This window comes from Setaria italica, chromosome III (assembly GCF_000263155.2).
Source record: "Setaria italica strain Yugu1 chromosome III, Setaria_italica_v2.0, whole genome shotgun sequence".
Classification (NCBI taxonomy): domain Eukaryota; kingdom Viridiplantae; phylum Streptophyta; class Magnoliopsida; order Poales; family Poaceae; genus Setaria; species Setaria italica.
Genome location: NC_028452.1, coordinates 17,824,957 through 17,836,783, shown reverse-complemented (window position 1 = coordinate 17,836,783; position 11,827 = coordinate 17,824,957). Strand labels below are relative to the sequence as shown.

Genomic DNA, 11,827 nt, shown 5'->3' with positions numbered 1-11,827 from the left:
CGACCCGGCTCAGCTCCACACGGCTCCGCTGGAAGGGGGAAGCCGAGACGCCCCGCCCGCCCGCGCCGCGCCAACGGGCCAAACCCCACCGAGCCGAGTTCCACTTCCACCCTAATTTTTCTGAAGCGACCAACGCGACACGCACCCGATCGATTAAATTAGCGATTCCGCCGGAACCATCCATCCGCCCGCCGCCGGCGGGGCCCAGGCAGGGCGAGCAGACCACGCGACCCCATTCGCCGATTCGCCCCGCCCGCCCGCACCCAGGCCGTTTTTTACTCGCGAAAAGCCACCCCGCGGGAGAGCCCAGCGCCCCCGTCGTCCGTGTTGCGTGTTGTTGAGACGCGCCAAAAGGCAAAAGGGTAGGCAGCGTGGGGAGGCTGAGGCAGGCACAAGCACGAGCACGCGATCCACCACGCACACGGCAAGCAACAAGGCACAAGGCTCCTCCGGCTCGTGCTCGCCCCGCGCCCTCCACTCCGAAAGATCTGCTGCCTCTCCGCTCTCCGGGCTAGTTTGCTGGTGACTCGGAGCGGGGCGCGATGAGCTGCGGGGGGCAGGCGGGCGGGTGGCTGCTGGACTATGGGCTGGTGGAGGAGGAGATCCAGGGTTCCGAGTTCATGTACATGGTTGACGACCCGGCCGTCTCCAGGTGAGGGACTCTGGGGGGCTGCTCCTCCGTTGCTGCTGGGTCCTCTTTGATGCTTTGGTTGGTGATTGGATGGATGGATGGATTCTTGATGGGTTGTTGGCTAACTGTTGGTGGTGCCTGATTTGGTTGGTTTGGTTTGCAGCGTGATACTGGGGTTCGATGCTCCCAGGAAGGAGGACGGCGTCCAGGACAACCCCGGCGCCAAGAAGAGGCAATCTTCTGACAATCTTTACCTTTTTCCTTTCAGTTGATCCTTAGTCTCAAGCCCTCGAGTTTGCGGTGACAAAATCATGACTAGTTTGGGTTGTTGCTTGTTTGTTACGAGTATCACCTATCCAATTCTTCTTTAGTAATCTAGCACATAAATTATTCAATTAGCAGTTCTCTGATTTTGTCAAGGAGGAAGGCAGGAAGGTACAACTAGTGGTGGTTCAGGAATTGGCAGTCTGGCCATTAAGCTTATCATTCTCAAAAAAATCAGCAGAGTACTCGATTTCAATTTTTCAGGTTATGATGTTGCACATAAAAGATACAGTATTAATTGCAGACGCATCCACCAAATTTGCCGGCTCATAATTAGACTCCACTTTGGGAGCTATGGCATGTGCCGATTCATGATTTATGGTCCGATTTCACCGTACAGTCAAAGTCAGAACTAGCACAATGTTGCCGGAAAGTGGTGGATAGCGTCCACATCGCAGATGCTGGGAGCTTTCACAAACTTTAGGACCAATTCTGCATGAGCATAATTTGACGGGGCTTCTTACTTCCCTTTCTTCTTCGCAGATCCCGGCCGGAGTCCAGCGCCCCACCCGGCACCAAGGCTTGCCGTGAAAAGCTCCGGAGAGACAGGCTCAACGAAAGGTGCGTTTCAAAGTTCAGACTTTTGGCTAATACGAGCCTAGTGGTCTACAGATGCTTCAGCAGTCATGTTCAGCACTTTTAACACCGACTATGGTCGACTCTCCATCTCCTTTGATGTACTATTCCAGGTTCAACGAGCTCTGTGCTATCTTGGAGCCCGGCAAGCCACCAAAGGCTGACAAAGTCGCCATTCTAAGCGACGCTGCCCGTCTCCTGAGCCAGCTGCGCGCCGAGGCCCAGAAGCTCAAGCAATCGAATGAATCGCTTCAGGACTCCATCAAGAGCCTCAAGGTATTAACTGACAAAGCCCTTGCATATCATTCCTGTGAACTTTGGAGTACTATGTGTTAGTGACTTAGTTCAGAGATTTTATTGTTCAATGTGTGACTGCAGGCTGAGAAGTCTGAGCTGCGTGACGAGAAGACGAGGCTGAAGGCCGAGAGGGAGAGGCTGGAGCAGATGCTCAAGGGTGTCAGCGCCGCGGCTGCTCCGGCGCCCTTCGTCCCGCACCCTGCCGCCACCGGACCTTCGTTCCACCCGGCGGCGTTTGTGCAGGCCGGCAAGTTCGTCACGTACCCCAGCTACGCGCCACCGCCGGCGTTCTGGCAGTGGATACCGCCGACGTCCCTGGACACGTCCAAGGACCCCGCGCACTGGCCGCCAGTCGCCTAGTCCACCAGCTGATGATCGTGGCATCATTGATCGGTGATGCGTCGCCGCGTGTACTGAACTTGCGCGTGGTGCAGAATTTGACCGAAGCACGCCTGAAGAAAAACTTCGGGGGGTGCTGATTGTGTAGCAGTGTTTGTGCTTGTGTCGTGGATAAAGATCAGTGAGTGACGGGATATACTAAAATTCAGCTGATCATTGCCGATTGGAGAAAGTCTATGTAACAGCCCTAATTTTAAAGTAATGAAGGTGATATGATTAAATCAGGTTGGTGTTCTCAGAGAACGCTGAAAATAGGAGTTATTCGGACAAAGATCTTGGCTGGGTTTTAGTCATTTCCACATGTTGCCACAGTTTAACATCTACCTCGACTGGTCAAGTCTTGATGCCCTTAAAATCGCCTACGATAGCTACCCAAACCTGGAGATGTTGAACATCTCCGAAGGACAATGCCACGAGACCGAGTAATATGATGCCTAAGATCAGGCAACAAGAAGCAACACGATACTAAGCAAACAACTAAGCGAGCACAAGAATTACGATATTATATGGTTCGATCAGACCAAAATAAACTAAACAAAACAATGCAATCGGTATCTCTGGTTTCAACCTACACATAGCTTCGGTACAATAGTGCGCACCCTCTTACTCTCAGCACTGCTTTACTTTATTGTAACGCTGGGGAGGCCAAGGCCTCCACTCTCCTACAGAATGACCTACGGAAACGCCGCAATAATATGTTTTTGCACAATACTGAATATGCAGTCTATTGATTCCAATCCTCGATCTCCAAAGATTCACCATTTCTACTTGTCTGATGAAACTATCAGACTTTACTGGGCACTGAATCCTGATCAATCTCAAAAGCAACCTGCAGGATAACATAGGATGAGTTCACTTCTACCCCCAAACCGTTTAATAGTTAGTATGCAATATGACTCGCAACAGCTTTATAGGCAAATCAATCATTACTTACCTCATTGCAAAGGAAGGTTCTTGTGGGTGTAGGCAACATCCTTGTCACCATTCACCACTTGCCCACTTCCACGCATGATCCTACAGATGGCACGTGGTTGCGTGATTATTCATAGGCAAGAGGGGGGGGGGGGGGGGGGGGGGGTGCGGCGGCGGCGCGTTGAAGAAGGACAGGGATTGAATGAAAAGGTACTTACCAGCGTGTTGTTAAGAGACCTTCAACACCCACTGGTCCACGAGCATGTATGCGCCCTGTGCTTATGCCAACCTATTGAAGACATTCCAAAAGTTTAAATATGAAGACACAAAGAAAATGATCAACAAAACAATATATAAAGTTCCTTATGCCAACCTACTAATAATATTCCCATTGGTTCAATAACCAAAAAAAAGTATAAAAAAGGAAATACCTCAGCACCCAATCCAAAGCGAGCCCCATCAGAGAATCGCGTACTTGCATTGTGAAACACAGCAGCACTGTTGCAATAATAGAAGCAAAACATAACATTTGTTAGACACCTAATCATCAATGAATTCAAGAAAAAAAAAACTAGTACACAGTAATGAAACAAACAAAGAATCACTACTTGCACAATAGTAAAAATGATTAAAAAAAGAAGGGGTGCTGATATTTAAAAATACCTATCAACTTGACGCAGAAAAGTTTCTGCGACTTTACTATCTGTAGTGACAATGCAATCTGTATGTGCACTGAAATGAGAAGACAAAGCAGATAAGACAAAGTTTAACTGAATCTCAGGTCTATTTCATTTTAACAATCTAAGAGAGAGAGACGACAGAACAGCAGTAAGTACCTTCCATAACGATGTATATGGTCAATTGCTGATTGTACATCATCAACAAATTCAACTGTGCAAGCCATAGAGCTGTACTCATGATGGAATGAATCTGCTTTTGGAATGGACAGTACTTCATGCGCAACAGGCCCTCCATAGATAGCAACTCCTGCAATACATCATAGTTTTCTTTCAAAGCACAATAAAACAAAAAATTGAAAGCGATGGACAAAAATAGCACTCCATAACAATCCACAAGTTCCACTATCTTTCACGAATGTGAAAACTGGACAGGCCTACATGGCTTCATATACTTTAAGTGCAAAAGGTTATATGAGCTCAATGAAGCATGACATCAAGTGTCAAAAAATGGCAAGATGCAAGAGATCTAGAGATCTGCTAACAACAATACTAACAGCTAAGTAGTTGGATATGATTAATTGAGCTGCTTAAGGCATTATGGCACTTTTGTTTTATTTTTCACATAATATACTTCTTTTCATATGCTCACTGCCAACTTTTTCTTTCCAATCTTAGTAGAAGTATATGATAAGAATTTTAAAAGATTATCTACAGCAATACATCTAACTTCATTCCAGAACAGAACAAAATAAAGAATGACAATGCCAGGATAAATGTATCAAGCAACAAGGAGCCATAATATGTAGATTGAGCAAGTAAAGAGCGAAAAACAAACCTTCTGTTTTGAGTGATAGCAGTATGTCATCAAGACCTGGGGACTTTATAAGATCTTTATGAACAAGTAATGTTTCCTGCAGAAAAGGCAAAAATATGTTATTTAACTGAAATAAATAGTGTTGTCTAGACTTCTCAAAAATAAATAGCAATATCACAGGAGTTATGCTTAAGAAAATACCAAAATGGTTTCAACTTTGCAAGTAAATTGGTTCTACAAAGACAAAGGTTTATTTACAAGGAATCAACATTTTAATATGAAAACTTTACTTGTATATTAAGTTACTTTGAAAGAGTTAACGCCTTAGCGGTGAATCAAGGGTGTCATTTCCATCTATGATTATCAGCTATGAACAGATTTTATTTTGAAAAGAAAAACACTACACACTAGGAAGTTTAAGGAGAAACTGATTAGATCAAGTCTCAGAATACGCTTCAGTTATCTTGTGTGTATGAAGGTTTAACTTGGTTGTATCGTAAAGATGCACCAAGTAGTTATGTGCAATGGAAGCTGAAAAAGGACATGCATTAAATATACTTTGTACCAAATTAGAAAATACCATTGCATTGCAGGCTGCTGGGTAATCAATTTTGGCATCAATCACAATTCGTTTTGCTATATCCATGTTAGCTGATTTGTCAATGTATACATGGCAGACACCATCTGCAGAGAAAAACACCCAAATCAAATAACAGTCAACAAATTTTAACATTGTAGTTAACTGTTTGTACCGAAAAAATAATGTTGAAAGATATTTTTACCGGCATGGCCAAGAACTGGGATCTTAGTTGATGCCTTGATTTGCGAAACCAGCTTATTGCTACCTCTTGGAATGACAAGATCAATGACATCATCAAGCTGAACAGTGTATTATGAGTTTAGGCATTGTTTCACAATCATTATTTTTGTAATAAATATTATTACACAGTCACCTTTAGCAAGTCAGCAATCTCATCTCTACTTGTAACAAGGCCAATAAGTCCTTTACCAACAGTGTCAGGAAGGGCATCAGTTATAACCTACAAGGAAAAAGATCCTTAGGATAGGAAGCTAGAACATGCCATATAGTAACCTACAAGCACATAGCATAAGAAGATACCTTATGCAGTATTGTATTTGATCTCATAGCCTCTTTTCCACCTTTTAGGAGAAGGCCATTACCACTTCGAATCGCTAAAGATGCAATCTGCACAATGGTATCAAGGCTTAAAGAGAGTTTACTAATATGCTTAAGTAGGCCAAATGAATCACATTGTAGAAAAGTAATTGTAGTAGTATACCTGGACCAAGGCATCAGGCCGAGACTCAAAAACAATCAAGAGCACACCCAAAGGGCAAGATGTTTTCTCCAGAACTAAATCTTCAGCAACCTGAAATGGTACCCTTTTGCTTATATTACTTGCAGATGTAATGTTTAACATTATGAAAAAAATGGCAGCTTCCTTTCTTAGAGTTTAAAGTTAGTATAAGAAGTCACCTCTGTTCGTTTGAGTATCTGGTTGATAGGGTCTTCCATGTTTGCAAGAGTGCGGATGGATTTTGCGAGGCTTGCTATCTGAAACAATGACGAAACAAAAGATGAATCAGATGAAATTGTAGCATGAAAAAAAAAGAATACACCACAATTTCAACAAATTGAAATTTTCATAAGTAATATGAAATTAATATCTAACTGCAGTTATATACTGCACCTACCTTTCCTGGCTTCAGGGTCAATCTAGCAACCAAAGATTTCTCATATCCAGCATCTTGTGCTGCAACTACATCTGCTTCATTCTCAGCTCTAATTAAATCCTCATTTGCCTCTAGAGCATCAGCAACGTCTAACAATATTTTCTTGCGCTCATCCGATGACAAATTCTGTTTCAGATGTCCATAGAATTAGCATAACACATCCAGCAAAACATAGTTGGTCAAGCATTATGTTGGGCTTGGGATGACATACCTGTAGACGCCTGGAACATTCTCTTGCAGCAACAGCCATTTCACGAGCACTAACATCCTTGGATGGTGCCCACAAATTTGCGTCCTTATGGAAGAGAGTACCAATTTTCTCTCCTTGAAGAACTCTAACAATGCTCTGAGATGCAAATCCACTTCAAGGATAGTAACCAAGTTAAATCTCCGCACCATATTTTTTGGAGACAAATATAGCTTGCAGCATATGTACTTTACTAGGTTCTATCAAGGGACAAATGAACTCTATTTTCACAAGCTACTAGGGATGAACTACAGAGAACTTATAGGTATCAAACGAAATCCATGATAATCCTTCCTGGGTTAAAAGAAAACCAGAATATGCTGAAGCAATGAACATCACAAGCAAAGATGCAGCATAAGATTCGAGAGGCATGGAATGTGTGAAAAGAGATTGTACTTTAAAAAATTCTTCATTCAGATGTAAGTGACACATGAGCCACATAGTTGGCATAACAAATATATAATGAGGCAGAACAGTTTAACATTACTAAATATACATGAAAGTAAGACAACATTCATTACCTTGTAATAACAACAGGCGTGCCACTATTTGAAGCCACAAAAGCAGCCTTCACCTTAGCAGTCATTCCTCCTCTACCTACACGTGACTTGTCCCCAAATGTAATTTCATTGTGATGTTTCTCCTTAATGTAGGTATGTATGAGCTTTGATTGAGGTTCACTTGGTGGACCACTGTAGAGGCCATCCACATCACTTAGTAGAACAAGAAGATCAGCTTTGAGTTCAATTGCTAGCAGACCTGCTAAACTGTCATTATCCCAAAATATACCAGATGAATCCTGTGAAAAGAAAATGTTGGTTAGCGTCACAATAAAATGCTAAAACTCTTGATACTCCATAGAAAAAGGAACCATCTTTTCCCCATACGTTGATTAAGGTCCAAGTGCACGATAGCAATATCCATACTTATAAAACTGCAGCAAAAAAATGCTCCAAAATGCAAAATTACTGAATGGTACAACTCGCACCTCATATGGAGCCTTTCTAGTGCTGATAGCATCATTTTCATTAAATACAGGCACAACTTTAAGATCTAACAGTGACTCAACAGTCTCACGGAGCCTCTCCCGGAAATTTGGATTCTCAAAATCATTGTCTGTCACAAGAAGTTGAGAAGAGGACACATCAAGCTGCATCAGAAGAAGTTCAACATTAGAAACAGATGAACAAGGTACAGAACTTTGTTAGTAAATTTGAATGGCAAGTTAGCAAACACACTTGAGTAAATAACATGTCGTAAAGAGCCATGAGGCCACTCTGACCAACAGCAGCACAAGCCTTTCCATCCAGCTCCATCTGTGGCTTTTGCAGATCAGCAAAGCTGCTATTGACAAGCTTCCGGTACTTGAGCCTCTGCCTCCCCACACCAACAGCACCTGAGGTGACCATAATCACCTCGTATCCAAGGGTGTTCAGTTCCTTCACCTACATTCAAATATTTGGCTAAGAATCTTCCGCAGAATTCTCATTGTTTGTTAGGGCATCGGTAGAATTGTTACCTGCTCGCAAAGAGCTCCAAGCCTACCCAAAGCCAATCGCCCATCGTGTCTGGTGACAACTGCAGTGCCCACCTGCCATGCAAAAGGTAAGGATCAGTTGTAATCAACCCAAATATGGAGGAGATCCAGACTGATTCCTCAGACCGATAGGTACTTGCCAAAAGTTGCCAGCTTTGTGGAGGGACAGCACACTAGTTAGTGCTAGCCTTCAACAAATGCCTAGCTCAAAACAACACGTTTCCTTCCCCCTTTTTTTTTCCGGACACCAACATGTTTATTTCCCTTCGCCTGCTCAATTCCATAGACTAATCCAGCTCTCAATATTCCCCCACAGAAAAACAGAGGAGCTCCCAATATTCCCCCCAGAAAAACAGAGAAAAATACAGGGGATTCGAACAACGTGTACATCACAAATGAGAAGCATCCACGAACTCGCGAGATCATCGAAATTCAGATATGATGGCTTCTCCACGCATTTCCCATCTTATAGAAATCAGAACGAACTTACACAGATTATGACTTCCAAACATAGAGGAGTCAACGAACACAGTGATACGTATAACTTTGCCATCAACCCGTCACCTCAACTACTCAAGTTACAAGTGGAGGGAGCGAAATCCAAAAACCCAAACAAAACCCTCCTGCCTCACCACTCCTCCAGGCGAACATAACCCAAAATCGAACACGATTACTCCAGAATTATTCGCGCTCCGATCCGGAAAAAACACGATTAGAAAAATGCAACAGAACATAAACCACGCAATGCAAACAGCACCGTACAAAACACAACGGGCACGAATCCGCAAAGGATTTAGATCTAACAGGCCAGCCGGCGGCGCCAGTCGGATGATTCGATAATCACCTTGATGATGACGCGTTTCACGTCCTTCATGAAGCTCCGGTTCCGGTCCGCGGTCGCCATGGCCGGCGGCAGCGCTTCTAGCTCGACGCCGCTCCTGGTCCTCCGTCTCCCCTCCCTGTCAACTTCTCCCTCTCTTATCCAGTTTTTTTCCGGAGGGGGAGCTCTCTCTCGCCGCCTCTTCGCCGCAATCGCGAGGAGGGCGGAGGAGAGAGAGAGGAGCGGGTTTTGAAGTGGAGGAGGAATGGGTGAGGGCGCAGAAATCCTCGACCACCAGGCACCAGCGCAACAACCTGCCGCGGGATCCTCTGCGGCGCCGCCACCCTACAAGGGTTTATCTATCCGATTAGGGCGATCGACGGAGGGGGAGAGACGGGGGCGCACGGCTCCCTAGCCAACGTGGCCCGTCTGATCCGCGAGGTCTCGTGGGACGCACGTACCCCGGCGGCCGTTTGGTATGTTGTTGGGCACCAGGAATGGAGATTTTGTTGCAACATGTGCTGGAGAAGATGTATTCAGCACACTCTCAAAAAAGGTGATGTCAGGGTTTGGATAGAAGAAGGGCAGTCAGCAGACAACAATGGCGATCGCGATGCGGGGTTAAGTAGAAGTGAGGATGGTGGGAACGGTTACGAATGTGTGCTAGCGCCGCTAACCTCAAATAGCAGAAGTCGAAACAATGTGAAGGGATTAATATAACTAAGCAGGGCGAAAGTAAGACAACGATGAGTCATGTGTTCTCTGCACCTCACTAGATAAATATGTTCGCTAATAAAGACCGAGAAGATAAAGTAGAAGAAGAAGAAACGGTTGATGACATGTAAATTGTGGGTTGTGATGCATAAATCTTGGATAGTTAGGCCTAGTTAACTCTTGAATTGAGTTATGGCCTAGTTAGGGTTCGGAATTAAGGTTTTGGGGTGCGGAATTGGTGTGATCTTTAAATCTAAAGTGGTCTAGGGGAACAATAGCGATCATGATGCGGGGCTAAGTGGAAGTGAGGATGGCGGGAAGCGGTTAGACGTATGCGGTAGCGCCGCTACCTTCAAATAGTCGAAGTCAAAACAACACGAAGAGATTAATATAACTAAGCAGAGCGAGAGGAAGATGACGACAACGACCGACGACGAGTCACGTGTTCTCTATGTCTCACTCAATAAATATGTTTGCTAATAAAGACTGAGAAGATAAAGTAAAAAGTGAGAAGATAAAGTAAAAGGAGAGAATCATTTGATGATTTGTAACTTGTAATGTAGTCATATACACATAAATCTCGGATGAAAAAAGAAAGAGGTAAAGCCTTCCCCATGCTTATACTATGATAAAGCATGTGCTTACACACTATTCATTTGCTATGAATAAGAGAATCTAACGGGCTCGCTCAACCTTATCTTCTTCTCCTATCAGTGACTTGCAGATGCCAAACATTAAATATGGTCTTCTTCCTCCTCTCGATCCTCTCTTTTCAAATTTGCATGCCCTCTCTCCGTACCTCGAGATATGCCCTCCAAAGGTCCTCCTCCTCCTCTGTCCTCTTGGATCGAGTCATGGCCTGGTTAGAGTTTGGAATTAGGGTTTTTGGAGTGGGGAATTGCTATGATGTTTAGCTCTAAAGAGGTCTAAGGGGAAACCGGTTGATTAGCGGTGAAGGTGGGTGCAAGGGAGTGCAAGGTAGGAGAGTGAAATAATGCAATAGCGTCGTAGGAGGCAGCAGGTCGTTGTGAGCGGTGGTAGTTTGCTACGTTGAGCCGTACGTGAGGTGCGACGACTAGCTTTCTTGGCTAGTGGAGGCGAGGTGGAGATCGGTGGGTGGTGCGATAGTGGTGGAGAAGACAAAAATATGGAAGCAATTTTCCATGCTAATCATCTTTTTCTTTTTATGGGGCATGCGTGTGGCTGGACAACACTCAAGGTCTCCATGCGTTAGGCGGCGTGTGAAGAAAAATTATCTTTGTTCAATCATTTTAAACAAACAAATTGTACATCTACAAATCAAGGAAACCAATCTAAAAGTTCCGCATAGACATCGTATTTGCACATCTTATTGCTTTATACTTAGTATAAACACAAAGGGAAGTAGAGAATGATTTATAGATTCTTATTATACTAAATCAACCACGTATTTAATTATGTGTAAATCTATTTAATTTTTAAATACATGTAAATCTATTTAAAAATTTTAAGAAGGATAAGAAAGGAAAGTACATGCAAGTACCAATGGTACTTTAAAAGCATTGTAACAAAGCTCCAACACTAATGTATCTTCTTATTACTAACTTATCTTCTTATTGTTGTGATTAAAATTCATGTGTTCCAAACACCACTTTCTGTACATTCTTGTATTTTTCCTATCTTTTGTTTTACTACGTTTTTATTATATTCATGCGTTTTTTTCCCTTTCCTCTATTTTCTATTCCTTCATTCCAAACAGACCTAATTCCAAACAGACCTAAAGCTCTTTCTTTGGCAAAAAAAAATGTGGTATGTTGCTCTCCTATATCTAAAAAAGTATCAACTGCGAATTTCCTTTTGCCTATTTCCTTCTCTTACGCATTTTTTATTCTGGCTATGCTAAATCCTAATATGTACACAAATACACAAACCTATGAACAAAATGCACCCGTGCAAATAAACGGGCGAACCGCTTCAGACGGGACGTTGTGCATGTTACCAAACCCTTCATAAACGGGCGAACCGCTTCAGACGAGACGTTGTGCATGTTACCAGGCCCTTCACGGATGCACTAAGAGGCACGCTACACACATGAACACTGGATCGGCCCAGCCGCCGGTATCTACAGAATCGTGATGGAAC

General features: G+C 43.7%; 2 protein-coding genes across 2 annotated transcripts; one reads left to right on the top strand and one right to left on the bottom strand.

Annotated features, from left to right (window-relative positions):
- Nucleotides 1-292: 292 nt before the first annotated feature.
- LOC101765514 (transcription factor ILR3) lies at nucleotides 293-2,451 on the top strand. Its single transcript, XM_004961830.3, has 5 exons — nucleotides 293-652; nucleotides 795-863; nucleotides 1,439-1,516; nucleotides 1,645-1,807; nucleotides 1,910-2,451. The coding sequence occupies exons 1-5, from the start codon at nucleotides 543-545 to the stop codon at nucleotides 2,186-2,188; spliced, it is 699 nt and encodes a 232-aa protein (XP_004961887.1). The 5' UTR covers nucleotides 293-542; the 3' UTR covers nucleotides 2,189-2,451.
- A 248-nt stretch (nucleotides 2,452-2,699) lies between these two features.
- On the bottom strand, nucleotides 2,700-9,333 carry LOC101765114 (delta-1-pyrroline-5-carboxylate synthase 1). The gene is made up of 20 exons (XM_004961829.4): nucleotides 9,017-9,333; nucleotides 8,155-8,226; nucleotides 7,874-8,080; nucleotides 7,624-7,785; nucleotides 7,157-7,434; nucleotides 6,600-6,750; nucleotides 6,350-6,514; nucleotides 6,132-6,209; nucleotides 5,935-6,024; nucleotides 5,754-5,840; nucleotides 5,587-5,673; nucleotides 5,416-5,512; nucleotides 5,214-5,317; nucleotides 4,655-4,730; nucleotides 3,976-4,126; nucleotides 3,803-3,871; nucleotides 3,571-3,637; nucleotides 3,358-3,428; nucleotides 3,162-3,241; nucleotides 2,700-3,056 (listed from the first exon to the last, which is right to left on the bottom strand). Exons 1-19 carry the CDS (start codon nucleotides 9,074-9,076, stop codon nucleotides 3,163-3,165), a joined length of 2,151 nt encoding a protein of 716 aa, XP_004961886.1. The 5' UTR covers nucleotides 9,077-9,333; the 3' UTR covers nucleotides 2,700-3,056; nucleotide 3,162.
- Between the last annotated feature and the right edge of the window lie 2,494 nt (nucleotides 9,334-11,827).